Source organism: Aspergillus oryzae, chromosome 2 (assembly GCF_000184455.2).
Source record: "Aspergillus oryzae RIB40 DNA, chromosome 2".
Classification (NCBI taxonomy): domain Eukaryota; kingdom Fungi; phylum Ascomycota; class Eurotiomycetes; order Eurotiales; family Aspergillaceae; genus Aspergillus; species Aspergillus oryzae.
Window position 1 is genome coordinate 4047523 of NC_036436.1, and position 14347 is coordinate 4061869.

At 48.9% G+C, this 14347-nt stretch overlaps 6 protein-coding genes across 6 annotated transcripts; 2 read left to right on the top strand and 4 right to left on the bottom strand.

Moving 5' to 3' along the window:
• Nucleotides 1–1969: 1969 nt before the first annotated feature.
• On the top strand, nucleotides 1970–2587 carry AO090003000726 (PLP-dependent cysteine synthase family protein; the record flags this gene model as incomplete). Its single annotated transcript, XM_001819821.1, has 1 exon — nucleotides 1970–2587. One exon carries the CDS (start codon nucleotides 1970–1972, stop codon nucleotides 2585–2587), a length of 618 nt encoding a protein of 205 aa, XP_001819873.1.
• Nucleotides 2588–4157: 1570 nt separating this feature from the next.
• On the top strand, nucleotides 4158–4946 carry AO090003000727 (uncharacterized protein; the record flags this gene model as incomplete). The annotated part of the gene is made up of 1 exon (XM_001819822.1): nucleotides 4158–4946. The coding sequence occupies one exon, from the start codon at nucleotides 4158–4160 to the stop codon at nucleotides 4944–4946; it is 789 nt and encodes a 262-aa protein (XP_001819874.1).
• A 347-nt stretch (nucleotides 4947–5293) lies between these two features.
• AO090003000728 (putative ubiquitin C-terminal hydrolase) lies at nucleotides 5294–7222 on the bottom strand (the record flags this gene model as incomplete). The annotated part of the gene is made up of 2 exons (XM_023235007.1): nucleotides 5294–5768; nucleotides 5865–7222. 2 exons carry the CDS (start codon nucleotides 7220–7222, stop codon nucleotides 5294–5296), a joined length of 1833 nt encoding a protein of 610 aa, XP_023090069.1.
• A 1290-nt stretch (nucleotides 7223–8512) lies between these two features.
• Nucleotides 8513–10136, bottom strand: lys1 (saccharopine dehydrogenase (NAD+, L-lysine-forming); the record flags this gene model as incomplete). The annotated part of the gene is made up of 8 exons (XM_023235008.1): nucleotides 8513–8783; nucleotides 8850–8997; nucleotides 9050–9146; nucleotides 9200–9375; nucleotides 9428–9454; nucleotides 9522–9762; nucleotides 9877–9989; nucleotides 10076–10136. The coding sequence occupies 8 exons, from the start codon at nucleotides 10134–10136 to the stop codon at nucleotides 8513–8515; spliced, it is 1134 nt and encodes a 377-aa protein (XP_023090070.1).
• Nucleotides 10137–10726: 590 nt separating this feature from the next.
• On the bottom strand, nucleotides 10727–11404 carry AO090003000730 (uncharacterized protein; the record flags this gene model as incomplete). Its single annotated transcript, XM_001819825.3, has 2 exons — nucleotides 10727–11247; nucleotides 11359–11404. 2 exons carry the CDS (start codon nucleotides 11402–11404, stop codon nucleotides 10727–10729), a joined length of 567 nt encoding a protein of 188 aa, XP_001819877.1.
• Nucleotides 11405–12087: 683 nt separating this feature from the next.
• AO090003000731 (uncharacterized protein) lies at nucleotides 12088–13356 on the bottom strand (the record flags this gene model as incomplete). Its single annotated transcript, XM_001819826.1, has 1 exon — nucleotides 12088–13356. The coding sequence occupies one exon, from the start codon at nucleotides 13354–13356 to the stop codon at nucleotides 12088–12090; it is 1269 nt and encodes a 422-aa protein (XP_001819878.1).
• Between the last annotated feature and the right edge of the window lie 991 nt (nucleotides 13357–14347).

The window sequence follows — 14347 nt, forward strand, 5'->3', positions numbered from 1 at the left end:
TTATATTCCGGATCTCAAAATAGTACTATCTATGCATCGATCCTCGGGATGTCCCCTTGATAAACGATCACATTCGCGGTTCATTGGTGGAAAGGAGCCCTACATCTCATTCCGCCTGTCATGGAACAACGATTTACTTGCGTGTGGCTACTAATCAATACCCGCCAAAATGCGTATACTTGATGCTATTCATAACGTAAACTTCATTCACCATAGTGACACTAGGGATTCTGTGACTAATCTGTCACCCATGCAAGCTGCTGGGATTGCAAAGCGATCTAAATAGGGCCATGGGTTGCATAATATGCCAGAGGATCTGCGTAATGAGCTAATGGGATACTTACACATTCCACAGTCCTCAATTGATGTGGGACGTAGCGTTGAATCCTGACTAAAATATGCACAGTATCTGCATGAATTGTGCTCCAAACGTTGAATGGGTTGGATTAGCCCTAGGATGGTCACCTCTTCTTTGACCATGTAGCTCTCGGTCTAGATCTGTAACCGGGGACTTGATATGACGAAAAAGCTCACTTTGTCTTATACTACTATGCCGTGTCTACAGCTTTCTCAAAGCAGGCTTATACAGACCTGGTCCACCGTATTTGACTCTTTGAATTGTGATTGCCCAGTAATTCTTTAGTTTTACTGGTTCCTAGAGCAGGTTAACGCGCCTGTCCATTGAAATTGCACTATTTGAAATTATACTACATCAATAAGAAGACTTATTTCCTTGATTCATTATGCATCTTATCTGCCGCTTGTAAAAGAATGTTCTATGTGCTACATCTCGTTTGAGAGTTGCCGTTGGTTGAAAAGAGGTTATGTGGTAAGTGCCTGACAAGTGGCCAATAATACACTCTAATAGCCCGACAACGATCATCGATACTTTTATATCCCACCAATCATGCCATATACTTATACTGAAAGATTAGTGGGTGTTTGGTGAAGATATGAATTGACATACCCTGATGTAGGCTGGACTGTCATAGTCAACAACCGGAGCCGACATGCATAGCAGTGGTACTTCGATGTATGGCCCAGGGAGCTTATTAAGGAGAGGTCTTAAACAATAGAGATGATATAGATAGGTGCACCGTACAATAATGATTAGACCTTTTTTTCTCTCTCTAAGTATCAAATCCGAGCTTCGTCTTAAGTAACCTATTCAAAATAATCTTAGGGTGTAACGGACAAAACTGCTGCAGGCGTCAACCTATGACCAAAGAGCATACACTCTCAACCTGGTCTTATTCTGTACGAAAAGTCCTTTCAAAGAACTACGTACTGGAATTGACTGGTATCCACTTTAATGATACGAAGCAAGTACAAGGTTTTCTATCCCTTCCCCAAGCATCTCCCTGAACCTATCTAACCAATATATCGGATAACAGCGGCGATTGCAACATTTTTGGCGAGATTTGCGCCTTATGATACCTGGTAATGAAGGTCATATAGAGCCTTAAGGGATCCACTCCTTGACTCGTCACGTTCCCCGCAAACTCAATCCTGGTGGATAATTTCTGGATATATAAAATGAGCTACCGTCCCACCATCCCCGCGTTAACCCCTATCCCAATTGCATCCATAGTAATTGAGCCCCGTCAAACAGAACAAGTCACCACAGCTTTATCTCCTGCGCCATGCGTCTCCCCCCACCATCAGTCACACGCTCCTTAGAGGTGATCGGCAATACACCAGTTGTACGCCTCCAACATGTCGTACCTAGCCATTGCGCTCAAATCTTCCTAAAGATAGAATCCACCAACCCCACAGGATCATACAAAGACCGCATGGCAAAGTCCATGATCGAAGAAGCCGAACGCCGGGGTGATCTAAAACCAGGCACAACAATCGTGGAAGCCACGGGCGGAAGCACGGGCTCATCACTAGCCTTCGTGTGCGCAGTGGAAGGCTACCGATTCCACGTAGTCTCGTCGAATGCATTCGCCACAGAAAGTTACGAACTATGGCTGCATTTGGAGCCAACCTGGACTTGATCCATAGTCCCTCTGGCAAGATCACACCGACCCTCATTCCTTCCATGATCCGTCACGCAGAGGAGGTTTCTAGATCAGATGGGTATTACTTTACCAACCAATTTAAGAACCGAGACGCTCTCGCCGGGTACGAGACTATTGGCCGTGAACTGGTTCAGCAGGTTCCTGAGATTGATGCGTTCTGTGGTGCTGTTGGGACGGCGGGGATGGTTATGGGTGTTGCACGAGTTCCGAAGGCAAAACGGCCGGAGACTCTTATTTCTGTTCTTGAGCCGGCTTTTTCACCCACAATTACTCAGGGTCGTCCTGGGACTCACCATGTTGAGGGAATTGGGATTGGGATTATCCCGCCTTTGCTCGATCGACAGCTCTATGATGAGGCGCTTGCGATTTCAGAGGATGAGGGACGGCGTATGTGCCGCCGGCTGGCTAGGCAAGAAGGACTGCTAGTCGGGACGTCAACCGGCCTTAATGTTGTGGCTGCGATTAAACTAGCGAGGAAGCTAGGTTCCGGGAAAACAGTCGTTACCGTAGCGGCGGATACGGGTCTTAAATATTTGATGGGAGACTTGTTCACTGATGAGTAATGGAAAGATGGAAATAATCTACTGACTTCGGGAGACTCCTGCCTGAAAGCTACCATGTCTTGGGTTCAGAGTGGAACTGCGTGGTACTCAACGAATCGTTTCTTGGAGTTGATATTATTTCCAAAGCTGAGGGGAAATGGCGAGGAGTGGATCTATAGCATTAGTGCTGGGGGACCGCTGTCTCAGAGGAAGAGTAACTTATACATGGGTCTTTCGGTCTTTCAATTAATCATAGATTACCGAAAGAACCTAAGGCAGAGCAGAAACGAAAGCACAACCTCCTCATAGTTGAGTTGAGTTATAGAAGTAAAGATGCTACTAGAACTCGGAAAGCTAGCCTGAAAAGGCATAGATAAGGACTGAAACTGTGGGGCTGCTCAAGAAGCTCTCGGAAAGCTAACCAGCTTGGTACATCGAACATGTTTCTATAGTTTGTACTTTGTAGTAGTGAAGATTTGACTTTTGTGCGTAGAAGAGCAGTGTCGTTGCTCGGATAGACCAGCCTAAAGTCTTGGAGGATGATATCCATGAGGATAAATATCTGGTCCACGAGCCATGACTCACCCGTCCGGAGCTCGACAAGGAAAACGAAGCGACGAAAGCTGAAACCAGAATCTGCTCGAATAAAGGCTGATAAGACGGTTCAGCCGGAAAGGAATCACCATTTCCGCAGATGGTTGGACGATCAGTTGATAGTCTAGTTCCTTGCACAGCTTGCGAGCTGTGAACCATAAAAAGGCCTCCGTAGACCCCAGGATAGGGTTTTCTAATTCGTCTGCATTGGGAACATTCTGGGTGGTTTTCATCACACTTTTTGCCAATCCAAACATTCAGATCTGAACATGTAGTAGTGAAGCGGAGCTCTCCCCTTGATTTTGCGTCGTAGACATTGTGCGCAGCCCCTACTCCGGGTCACAGACCGGACCATGAGAGTACAGAGAATATGAATCGAATCTTGGGCTTAACCTGCCGTGCTATAGGACCTCCTCCTACCAAAAGGTACTAATGTCGACTCAAAATCAAGGTCGGTGAGCAGGCTTTCTCCGATGCTCTCTGTAATTGAAACGTATCGAATGAACCTGGTAAATCCTCCTGACAGTGTTCACCAAACACCAGCTCGCATTCTATAAGATTCCAGAGGCCAACCTTGAGATTGTCTCAGTGTCGAAGGAGCAAATGGTTGAACCAGTGTGGACTTTGCCCTACTTACATAAGCGGGAAATACGAATTAGGCAGGTGACGGCGACAGTGATTGGAAGTACATAGGGCTTGGGCCACTTTGAAGGTGCCCAAGATTGTCAAATAGATGATATCTAACATAGGATAAGAGGACACCTGGATGATCGCCTTCTTTGTGTATCCAATCAGGTTCAAAACTCCACTGCTTAGAAATCAAGACTCAGGTCTCATAGCCCAATACCGCGGTGATTCGATTTTGCCAAGCAGAGTACTCCGGCACAAAAGTAGATATAAGAGTATCCTCCCAGTCTCTGGTAAGCTGTGTTGCCTTCTACTGTTAAAGCACTTCTAAGATATACATTGGCATTTCTCACTCTGCCCCTGACCAGCAATGGCTGCGAGAAACAAATACGTGAACAAGTTGCATGGAAAACACATCGTCATCTTCGGAGGGACTTCCGGTGTCGGCTTCTGTGTAGCTGAAGCAAGCATCGAACACGGTGCCAACGTTACGGTCCTCTCCTCCGACCCGAGCAAAGTTGACGCTGCTCAAGTGCGCCTTCTATCTTCCTATCCAGAAGCAAAGGACCGAGTCCGTGGCTTAACGATTGACCTTGGAGCGCCAGATGTCGAGGATCAATTGGTGTCTACGTTTGAGCAAGTCCAGCCATTTGACCATATCATCTTCACAGCGGGAACTTTTGAGTTTGATTCTGAAGACTGGATACAGCCGCGAGCAGACCTGGACCGAATCCGAAACACTGCCAATGTCCGCATTATCGCACCGTTCCTCATCGCCAAGCATGCTCCAAGGTATATGGCAAGCAACTCACCCGCTTGCTCCATCACACTCACTAGTGGAGCAACAGCCGAGAGACCCATGGGACGGGGAATGGCAATGCACACCATGTACTCAACAGGCCTGTATGGGCTCACAAAGAACCTCTGCTTAGATATTGCGCCGGTCAGGGTTAACCTCGTCAGTCCTGGTCCCATAGATACTGAGCTGTGGGACACCATTCCGGAGAAAGAGGCGATGTTCGCCCATCTAAAGGAAAAGCTTCCCATCAAAGAGATTCCCACTCCCGAGAATGTGGCGGAAGCTTATATATACTGTATGAAGGATCGTGGATTGACGGGGGCTATCATATCAACCCATGGTGGTGGAATATTCGTTTGAGCGACCGCTACAGATAAAGACGGCTAAGAATCGAGAATGAGCGACACAGGGCTACCCAACGAGACCCAAGTTAGATGAAATTTTCTGTATCTATCGAGGTGTATATATCTAAGTTACATTTCCCAACTCCGAATATACATATACGCTGAGTGATCAGCTCAGACTACCCTGGCTGGGCTCAGATCCAGCAAGCAAAGCGCAGTGTCGTCTGAGTACTATATAGAAATGAATATAAGTGGTGCGCGGAGCCTCAACTGGAAGAGATGTGTATACACCTTTCCACGTACACCATGCAAAGAAACTGCCGTCTGATGCCCAGGACCAGCCTTTAGCTTCTCGGCAGGCGATCATGGAACCTGTGAGCCATTGGTTGGCTTCTCCATCTCGTAGAATAGGAGGTAGACCTCTTTTTGCATACCCAGAACGTCCGATGTCTTACATTCCTTGACCTTCTCATCCGAGATGCGCCACCATCGATCATTTGCCTTACGACGACGTCGAAGGCGAGAAGTGGGCCCGGTAGAGGTCTCGGCGGAAGTACCTGGGGTTATGCGATCGCTCATAAATGATGGGCGCGAGCTGGACTTGCTCCAGCGTCCACCATCAGTGGCAGGACTCTGAGGATCCGACGTCGGAGACAAGTTCTGCTTGGATTTGGTGCGGCTGCTCTGGAAGGAAATACGGGAGCTCGATGACGTGCTTGGCCGGGGAGCCGGGGATGCTGGGGGATTTAATTGAGATGCAGACTTCTTCCTCGATGGGGATCGCGACGGGGCCGGAGAAAGAGACGAAGAAGATGGCGATGAGGTTGAAGTCGAGATGCTAAGAGCTGGAGGCTCTGCATCCAAGGAACGAGGTCCCATGCGAGGGCTTGGTACTTGCGATGGGTTCTCACTTGTAACTCGGCTCTGTGCATACGAACTGAAGACATCCGGTGTCGAGAAAGGCGGATAAAGATGGTTTCGTCGAAATGATTCGTAATGACCACTGTTGTGACTGCCTTTGTGACAAACAATCGCCAGCAGTTTGAACCATTTCTGATTCAGGATACCTCCCAGCGGAAGTCGTTCAGGGAAAGCTACCTTTGCCGCGTTCTTGGTGGAACTGCTGCGGTCGAATATAGACCGTGAGAGATGGATCCCAATGATCTTAGGGAAGACCGTGATGCGCATATGGCGTGCGATCTTTCGCTTGGGAGCCGCCTCTGCGGGCGGAAGAGTAACACCTTCGAGCGGGCCCTCTGGGTCTGTTGACAAAGCATTCTGAATTTTTTGGATTTCGGCCTGGAGGAGCTGCTGCTCTTTGACTCCGCGTGTTTGCTTCAGGTCTTGCATTTTCGCTTCGAGTGCATGCTGCAGACGGCATCTGTCACACCTAAAATCGTCGATGTGTTCGGTCTTGAGGAGGCCATCGAAACACGCACTGAGGGTGGTGGAACTCTTCTGTGGTACTTGTAACGTCAAGTTGACAAAGGAGGTCTGGTTAGGTTTATACTTATAATGGCAAAATTGACATTCAATTTGAGACTCGAGCTTCCCCTCAAACGGAAAACCATACTCGTTGTCGATCTCCTTGAGTTTGGTATCGATGATTGCCGGCAGGCCGTTCTCGGATCCGTCGTCAATGCGTACCTCAATCTCAGATGGACTCTTGGCGGATGTGACATCTTCGGTACTTTTTGAGATTTCCGAGCCTGTGGGTAGGCCAATGGGCCCCTGCAGTCTCTGTCGGGCTTTGACACCGGCATGGTATTCATCACAAAGCCGTTCGGCAACGATTTGTAGGAACTCCTGTGCATCCTGTTGGTTACGGCTAATCCGGGTCCGGTATGCGTATTCGAGAGCCTGGATGAATGGACGTGCCGAAATTGTCTTCTTGTAAATCGGGCGCTCATTCAACCGGTCCAACATATCTTTCAAAGCCCGAGTGATTGTGCCCTGCTGCAACTCCCGGATCTTCTCCGACTTCTCACCGCTGGCGAGTTCCTTTACATCCGGTAGAGAGTTATAGACCTCCGGCCCATCCAGCTCGCGCCGATGGAGTTCTCTAATCAAATAAACACGCAGGTCGCCCAGGCCAGCAAGCGCCTGCAAGACCGAGTTGATAAAGCAGTCATTGGCGGGATTGGATAGACCGACAATACTCTTTTTACGGTTGCTATCACTTGACTCATCCCCGTCGATTGTGTAATTGGGCCCGAAGACGTAAAAGAGGGCGACAGCGGCGAGGGAAGCGCCGGCCGCATATGCGGCAACAGTGGTTGATTTTTCTTGCATCAACTATATATAGGAGAAAAGGACGGGAAATCGATGGCTAGCGCAGGTCGCACGTCTCTTAGAAGAACCAGAATTCGCCTATCGTTGCTCCATGGACGGTTCGTGCTAAGAATGCCTGGGCGCGGGGGTCCTCCAACAATTCAGGAACCTGGCGGATGGGGATTACTTAAATCCCTGTAATCTTCTGCTTCAGTCGAGGGTGTGTGGAGCAAGATGGTAGCGGAGTTACGTATGGCTAAATACGCCTCTCCATATGTAAACCGAGCTAGTGTGGAGGTCGAGGTTCGTTCCCATCGGCTATACCGGGAGAGATAAATAGTGTCAGCTCTTCCGTGTCTTCTTCATTTTTGCCTTTTTTTCCCCATAAACCCGAGGATGTGGAGAAGAATGGGGTAAAGAAAGGCAGAAGGATTGGGAGTGGCCAATCATTGGGCTTGCAAAACTCACAGGAATGATGCAATCTAAATAAGATCTTCGGGTTCAGGTATCAATGACCATTTGACGGATCTCATCTGCATTGCCATCACGACAATAATTGAGGGTCCTTGTGAGAAAGATCTCACTGGGCAATGTTTGTCTGATTTGCCCGAGGGACCTGTTTTAGTGACCGGAAGTTCTTCAACGCCGAATGCCCGTCCCGACAGTTACATACATTAGTAGTACTCGTACTGTACTCCCTGTATGTAACTTTCGGGGGATCCGCCCCCCACACGACACTGGGAGTTTACCCTGTCGTTCTCCCGTGTCGTTCCGCTCTCGTGGTGGGGGGATTTCATAATAAATGCATATCTTTTGAACACTAGTGGTAGTAGGACTATTCTACTTTGCCCTAGGAGCAATAAAGAACCCCCCCCCCCCCTGAAGTTAGAAATGACGACGCCAAAGGAGATCAGCGCACTATATGTTCATGATCAACATGATTCATTTGACCCAATCGTTAGCAGTAGTGGATGAACCACGGTGTAGCTAAGCTACCACCATTTTCCAGCTTCCCCCTCCCCCCCCCCCCCCTCCGTTTCTCCATTATCCAGCTGCTCTTTGACCGTAGACAATGATAATGTAGGAAGGTGTAGGCAAATCTCTAGTGGAGTGCAGCATGAAGAATATGACGCGACTCTCATGCGGTCAATTCAAATTTGATTTTACACAGATGTTGAGACAACTTATTCTGGCACATGTTATCTAATTCATAGTTTCCTCCAGGAAAAGGAACAACATGGTATATATTTTTTCATGAACTGTAGACCGTGTGCAGAATTCCCCGCCAAATTACTGTTTGTTCAAAAATTTCTAGGGCAAAGTGGCAACCTTCTGCTTGAACAGATCTTCCGCCTGCGTCCAGACGCGAGCGTCCTTCCGATTCTTCAACTGCAACAGACTGGGAAGCAGCGCTTGACTGAACATCTCGGAGCTTTCACGAGGGAGAAGCGAGGGAAGATGGTCAATACTGATCACGCTAAGAGGGGGGCCTTGCGTCCCCGCCGGCAGAGTGACGGGTACTGTGGGCTTGTCGAAAGTAGTGGTGATATCGTACACGGGAATAGGATTGTTGGGGTTAGTGCTGCATCGAGGGTGAAGTCAGTCGGCTGCACAAGCGAGAAGAGTAATGGCCAGAAGAGGGACTCACGTGTCGGCGCTCACGTCGCAAATGACCGACAAACGGCGGTTAGGGGTAGAAAGAGATTCAACGTTGACAAATGGGGGAATAGACTCGCTAGAAAGATAGATGCAGTTGACGAAGATATCTGCGTCGATAATCTCCTGGAAAGGACCGCCTGTTTTGATGCGTTAACCTTAAGCTCGTTAGAAATAGAAGTATAAACAAACCTTTCTTTGTCTCCTCGATATCCCACCGGATGATATCAGATTCGGGGATGCCAACATCCTTGGCAAGTTGTACGGCACCGTTACCACAACGTCCAAGCTGCACATCATCAGTTAGTTTGCCATGGGGATCGATATAAAAAGCACACTCACAGCTCCGATGACAAGAATCTTGGGGGACCGGCCGGATTGCTTCTTGCCAGCTTCCAGGGACTCTTTCACGGACTGGGTCAGGAGATCCTGGTTTGCGTACGGAACCTCACCGGGCAAAGGTTCGCCCTCAGGATGAGTCAATTGCCAGGCCCAGTTCTTAACAGCCAATGCGGAACCTATACTACATCAATATCGATCATCAGCGCTTCATAGCAGCAAAACACGTACCGGCATAGCCAGCGGACCACCCGAAAGCTATAAATAGGGAAGTTAGTAATTATACAAGCCACATAGGAAACTAACGTGGGCAATCAATTCTCACCAGCAACTCTCCGCCCGACTTCATCAGTGAGGAATTCCAAATCCAACAGGGTTCCGCCTCCACGAGGCCACCGTCTGAGAACCTTCTCCCAGCCCCCCTGTTGCTTGTAGCAGTGGGCAAAGGTAATATGGACGTGCTCAAGAGGAAAATCATCTTCGGGCAGTTCCTTGAGACCCAAAACGTATGCATCCTTTGGAGCATCCTTGGCCCAGGATCCCTCCTCAACTAGTGGGGCACCAATCTATTCCATAGGACAATTATAAGTCTTTGACATGTAGGGACTAGGGCGAACGTGTATATATACCTTTGCGAATTCCTCATCTATTATTAAGACGAACCTTGTCAGCCTTCATACCCGGGAGAGTGGAGCCCTGATTGACAACCTACCATCGAAGATTCGCTGTGTAGAGCGTTCGACAGTCACTTCATAGCCAGCATCCATAAGAGCCTTGGCAGTAGTTGGGGTCACTGTGAGGTATTAGCACATTGCATATCACAATTTGCTGGCAATAGCATAATGACAGATAGTACATGAATACTGCCACGCTACTTACAAGCAGACCGAGCCTCAGCGGGCTTGGTTTCAGCACGAAGCCAAATCTTGTTGGAAGACATTGTGTGTGAAGGTCAATTGTCAGTTCCCCGACCGATGTGTTACAGAGAGAGAAAGGAAGAATTCCACAATTTCCCGACGAATACTTATAAAGACGATAGGCAGTTTATCTCATGGGTATGACACAGACTTTCCCCTCTAGTGATAGTGGGGGAGGGACACATCGGATGTTCTCCCGCTCCGGAGCGGTGACTCAACCCAGACGGGGGAGTCTTGGCCGATGTCGGTACTTTGCGGGACATCCCCGACGAAGGCTAATGATACTGCCGGTTTCTGTCTACCAAGCAGGCTATATCACCACCAGTCATCCCGTTTTATACTTGCAGCCCATCATACGCTATATTATTGTCTCAAAAATAAAGAACATTTACTTTCATCTATTTCCAGGCGATCGATGGTCACATGCAGCAATAGAGAAAATGGGTTCATTCACAAGCTAGAGCTTCACAAGATCCGGAGAAATAGAACCTAGCTAGCGAACGTGGGAGCTTTGCGATACATAGGACCTGCTAGACAACTAGATCAAAAGGAATATAGAGTGAAGAGCATACGCTTTACAGGATGCGTATGTTCGCGGCGATACCGCCTGAGCTTAGGAAATTGCCTTAGTCCGGCTGCGTGTTCGACTACCAATACCATCCGTAGGAATCACCTTCTTCACATCATCCTTCGTCTTTTTAGAACGACTTGCCTTTGGTTTCCCCCCATTCGTAGCAGGGGCTGTAGTATTGCCATCTCGAGTCCGCGTTCCAGTAGTCCTCCGCTTTTTGTTTGTAGGTTCCGCCGAGTTCTCAACATTAGCCTTAGCCGCGTTGGGGGTGGTAGAAGTCGGGTCATGCTCTCGTTTATCGCCTGCACTAGGTTGCGCGATGCCATTCTCCGCGGTTGACTCTTTGAGTCCATCGTGTTGCGAGATGGAGGCATGCCCACCAGACTTGGCTTCTTCAGCAGGTTTGTGTTCCTTAGAAGATCCAGCCGCTTCAGGAGACTTATTCTTCTCGGGCTGGTCGTTCGCATCCACAGACTTGGGCGGAGTGCTCTCACCATTGGTTTGCTTGGGAGCAGCATCGGTCGTGTTTGTGTTCGTGCCAGCTCCAGATATATTACTAGCTTCTACTTCAAGAATCAGCCTGGTCCCGATGCATTTAGTTGTAGCCAGGTGATATGGGCACCGGCGATGATGCCATGATCACGTGAATCATATGTATAGCTGTCTGGACGTACCTGGGGTTGGTGGTGCGTTGACGCTGCTATCTGGCTCGGGAGCCATAATGAGAGATGGTATGAACGATCGCGAGTGCAAGATACTTTCAGCGATGTTTAAGTGAGCCAAATCTAATTGGAATGCGATCGCAAGTAACAAGCGACCTTGGAAATCGCCAAGTTGCGGTCTACTGGGGCGAGAACCACTTGTAGAGCGATGGGAGGGAGGATAGAAGGTCACAGAAGGTTGAGAGGTGAGGTTGCGCGGTGATATTTACTAAGACCATCTAATCCCAGCACGCTAACCCGTTCCACACGGAACTCAATCTTGGACTGTTCCATCAGCAAAACACCAATTAGAAAATAGCATATTATATTACCCCCAAGGATCAGCTCGAGGCGCACATAAGCCTTCCCTGCCCTGATTGTGTTGCCGGTCATGATATGTAAGCATGCCAAGAAGAGGAGAAGGAGACCCCATTAGCGTGGCTGAGTGGAGCAGTATGCGGAGTTCTCCTCATAGCGTGTTTCGGGTAAGCCGTCCACCACAATGGTAAACCCGATTGTCACCTGCAGATCCAGACTGACGAATCATTTATCTACTACTAAGGTTGCATGCATACCCCGTAGAGACCTTGAACCCATGATAAAGGGCACCTAGGAAAAAAAGTATCACCCAAAGCCTGGGGCCAGGAGATCGTTGCTTTACAGAACATGCTGTTTCGACTTCAATAGCAATAGTTACGCATATCAAGCCAATGCCAAGTCAAGCTGTGATAGTAAATCTTCCCTCTCTGTGTATGCACCGTGATTTGAATTGGATGCATTTGCCGAATCCGGTTTCTCGGGCAACTGCTGTTGCAAGAAACGTGCCAGGTATAAGACATCCCGTCGCTTGTCTTGGTCCACCAAGAGACGAAGAGCGTCAAAACCGGCACGCACAAAGCTTTCTCGTTTCAGTCCTGTTGAAGAGTCCACTCGGCCAGGAGGTAGTGTATCCACAAAATCGAGGAATGGTTTGACATCAGGGTGTGTAGGGTGGTACAGCGGAGCCGTAGCTAGCAGACACGAGTTCGGTGCAAGTTTGGAAAGAACCTCAATATACTCATTGTACATAGCTCCGTTCAGCTCTTTGGATCTGGACGGTGAACTCTGCATCAAGCTCTCACATAAGTGAACACCTGCTGGGAGTAACACAGGTTGCCAGGAAAGGTTCAGGACCACATTGTCTTTGAACATCTGCGACTTGCATGTCTGTAGATAATACCGCATAGCCAAGCTCAACCCTTGACCGTACTGGATTTCAGCGGTCACTAAGTTGACCAGCAGATGGCCAAACACCTGTTGCGCAATTTTCTCTGGCAACTGACCGTTCCGGCCTCCAATGTCATGGTTCGCCAGCATCCTCAGCCAATCCAACACCACACCTTGTCGACCTTCTGCCACTAAGAACTTTACTAGAGTTGTCGTCGCTGCTCGGGATTTGAATAACATCTGTCTTGTCGCAGAATCAGATGCAAACCACCAACTGACAACCTTGGATCCAGCCCTAGCGTCTTTCATGGCCTGTATGAGGCCGTTTCCGATATGACGGCTGGCCAGTAGCATCTGGGAACTCAAACAATCACGTAGTGTTGGCAGCGTTACCGAACCCGAGGCAACCAATTCATCGAAGACTACCATTGGTTCTTTCGCTATTCTCTGTTGTAGTCTGCTTGCTGTTCCGCTTCCATTACGGGCCGCAGCAGACTTAGAGGGTACTACCCGGAAAAGCGGATTATCTAGGATGGCCCGAAGATGTCGATCGGTCGCGTGCACAGACGAGTGCGGGTTTTCCGGTGTACGATCATTAGATCCATCTCGATCTGAGGGGGCTGAGGGGGGATATTCCCGATCGAGTTGACGACGGAAGGAAGACGTAAGGGCTTTGAGGAGTTGTTGAGATTCCCGGGGGGTACGGGGTAGCGGGGGGTGGATTTTCGACCACGCTTTCAAGCTCAAACTCGACGTGCCTTTCATGACGGCAAGAGGAAGGAAGGGGGGAACAATGGTGGACCAGTAGTGCCATATACTATCGATAATAAATCGTGCCCTCTCGCTCTCCCTTTGGTAGATACCTCGGGTGGTGCCAGGTAGGGGGCGGTGAGGAATGCGAGGAATGGGAACGAGAAGATCCTCAATGGATCAATAGACTCCGATTTGAGGGGGCACTGTAGGGGTAGGTAAAACGACCTGTATAGATACGTATACACACGGTACGAGTCGGTAATCTGCGTACCAATAAATTTGAGGGGGAAAAATGTATAATCGATTGGATCTCGTCAATCATCAGAACGCAACGAAGGGGAAAAAACCAAAATGGATGACGAAATGCAGGACTGAGAAGGGTTCACCTCCAGGTAACAGATACCGGGAGGAAGCAGCGTTCCCTTTAAAAAGCGTCACGCTAAGGCGAAACGCTCCAGTGCAAGTCACGGACGCTGGTTGGATCGGCCAACCAACGAAACGGGTGAACGATTAGCGCCGCTCGCTAAATGGGCGACAAAGTTGCCTGGAGGGTCTCTCTCCCTCCCTGCAGTGGGTTCCAACACGTCGGTCGGACTGAACTGTACCTAAACTCGTACTTTACCTTCTCACTCAAAACTCTTCCCATTCCTTCTTCCCTCTCCATTTGGTTCCCTATTCCATATAATTTATATGCTCATCCTCTCTTAGCTCCCTTTGGACTTCTTTTTTTTCCTTTTTTGTTCGTTTTTTCTTTTTATTCAATTCTTTTCCCTCCTCCCCTCCTTGAACTCTCTCGCTCCCTCTTGAACCGCCGCATCGAAGTTCGGGCGGTCCTTGTGTGCGCTCTGTGGTTCTGGTTGCTGACCTCTTCCGTGAGGCTGCATCTGTGATCATTACCTCTTTTTACCCGCTTTTTCTTCCCACTAGCCGCACCTTGTTTTCTACACCCCCTTCGTCCAAAACCCCCGTTGGGTCTTCCTCGATTCTCCTTCTACTCTCTTCT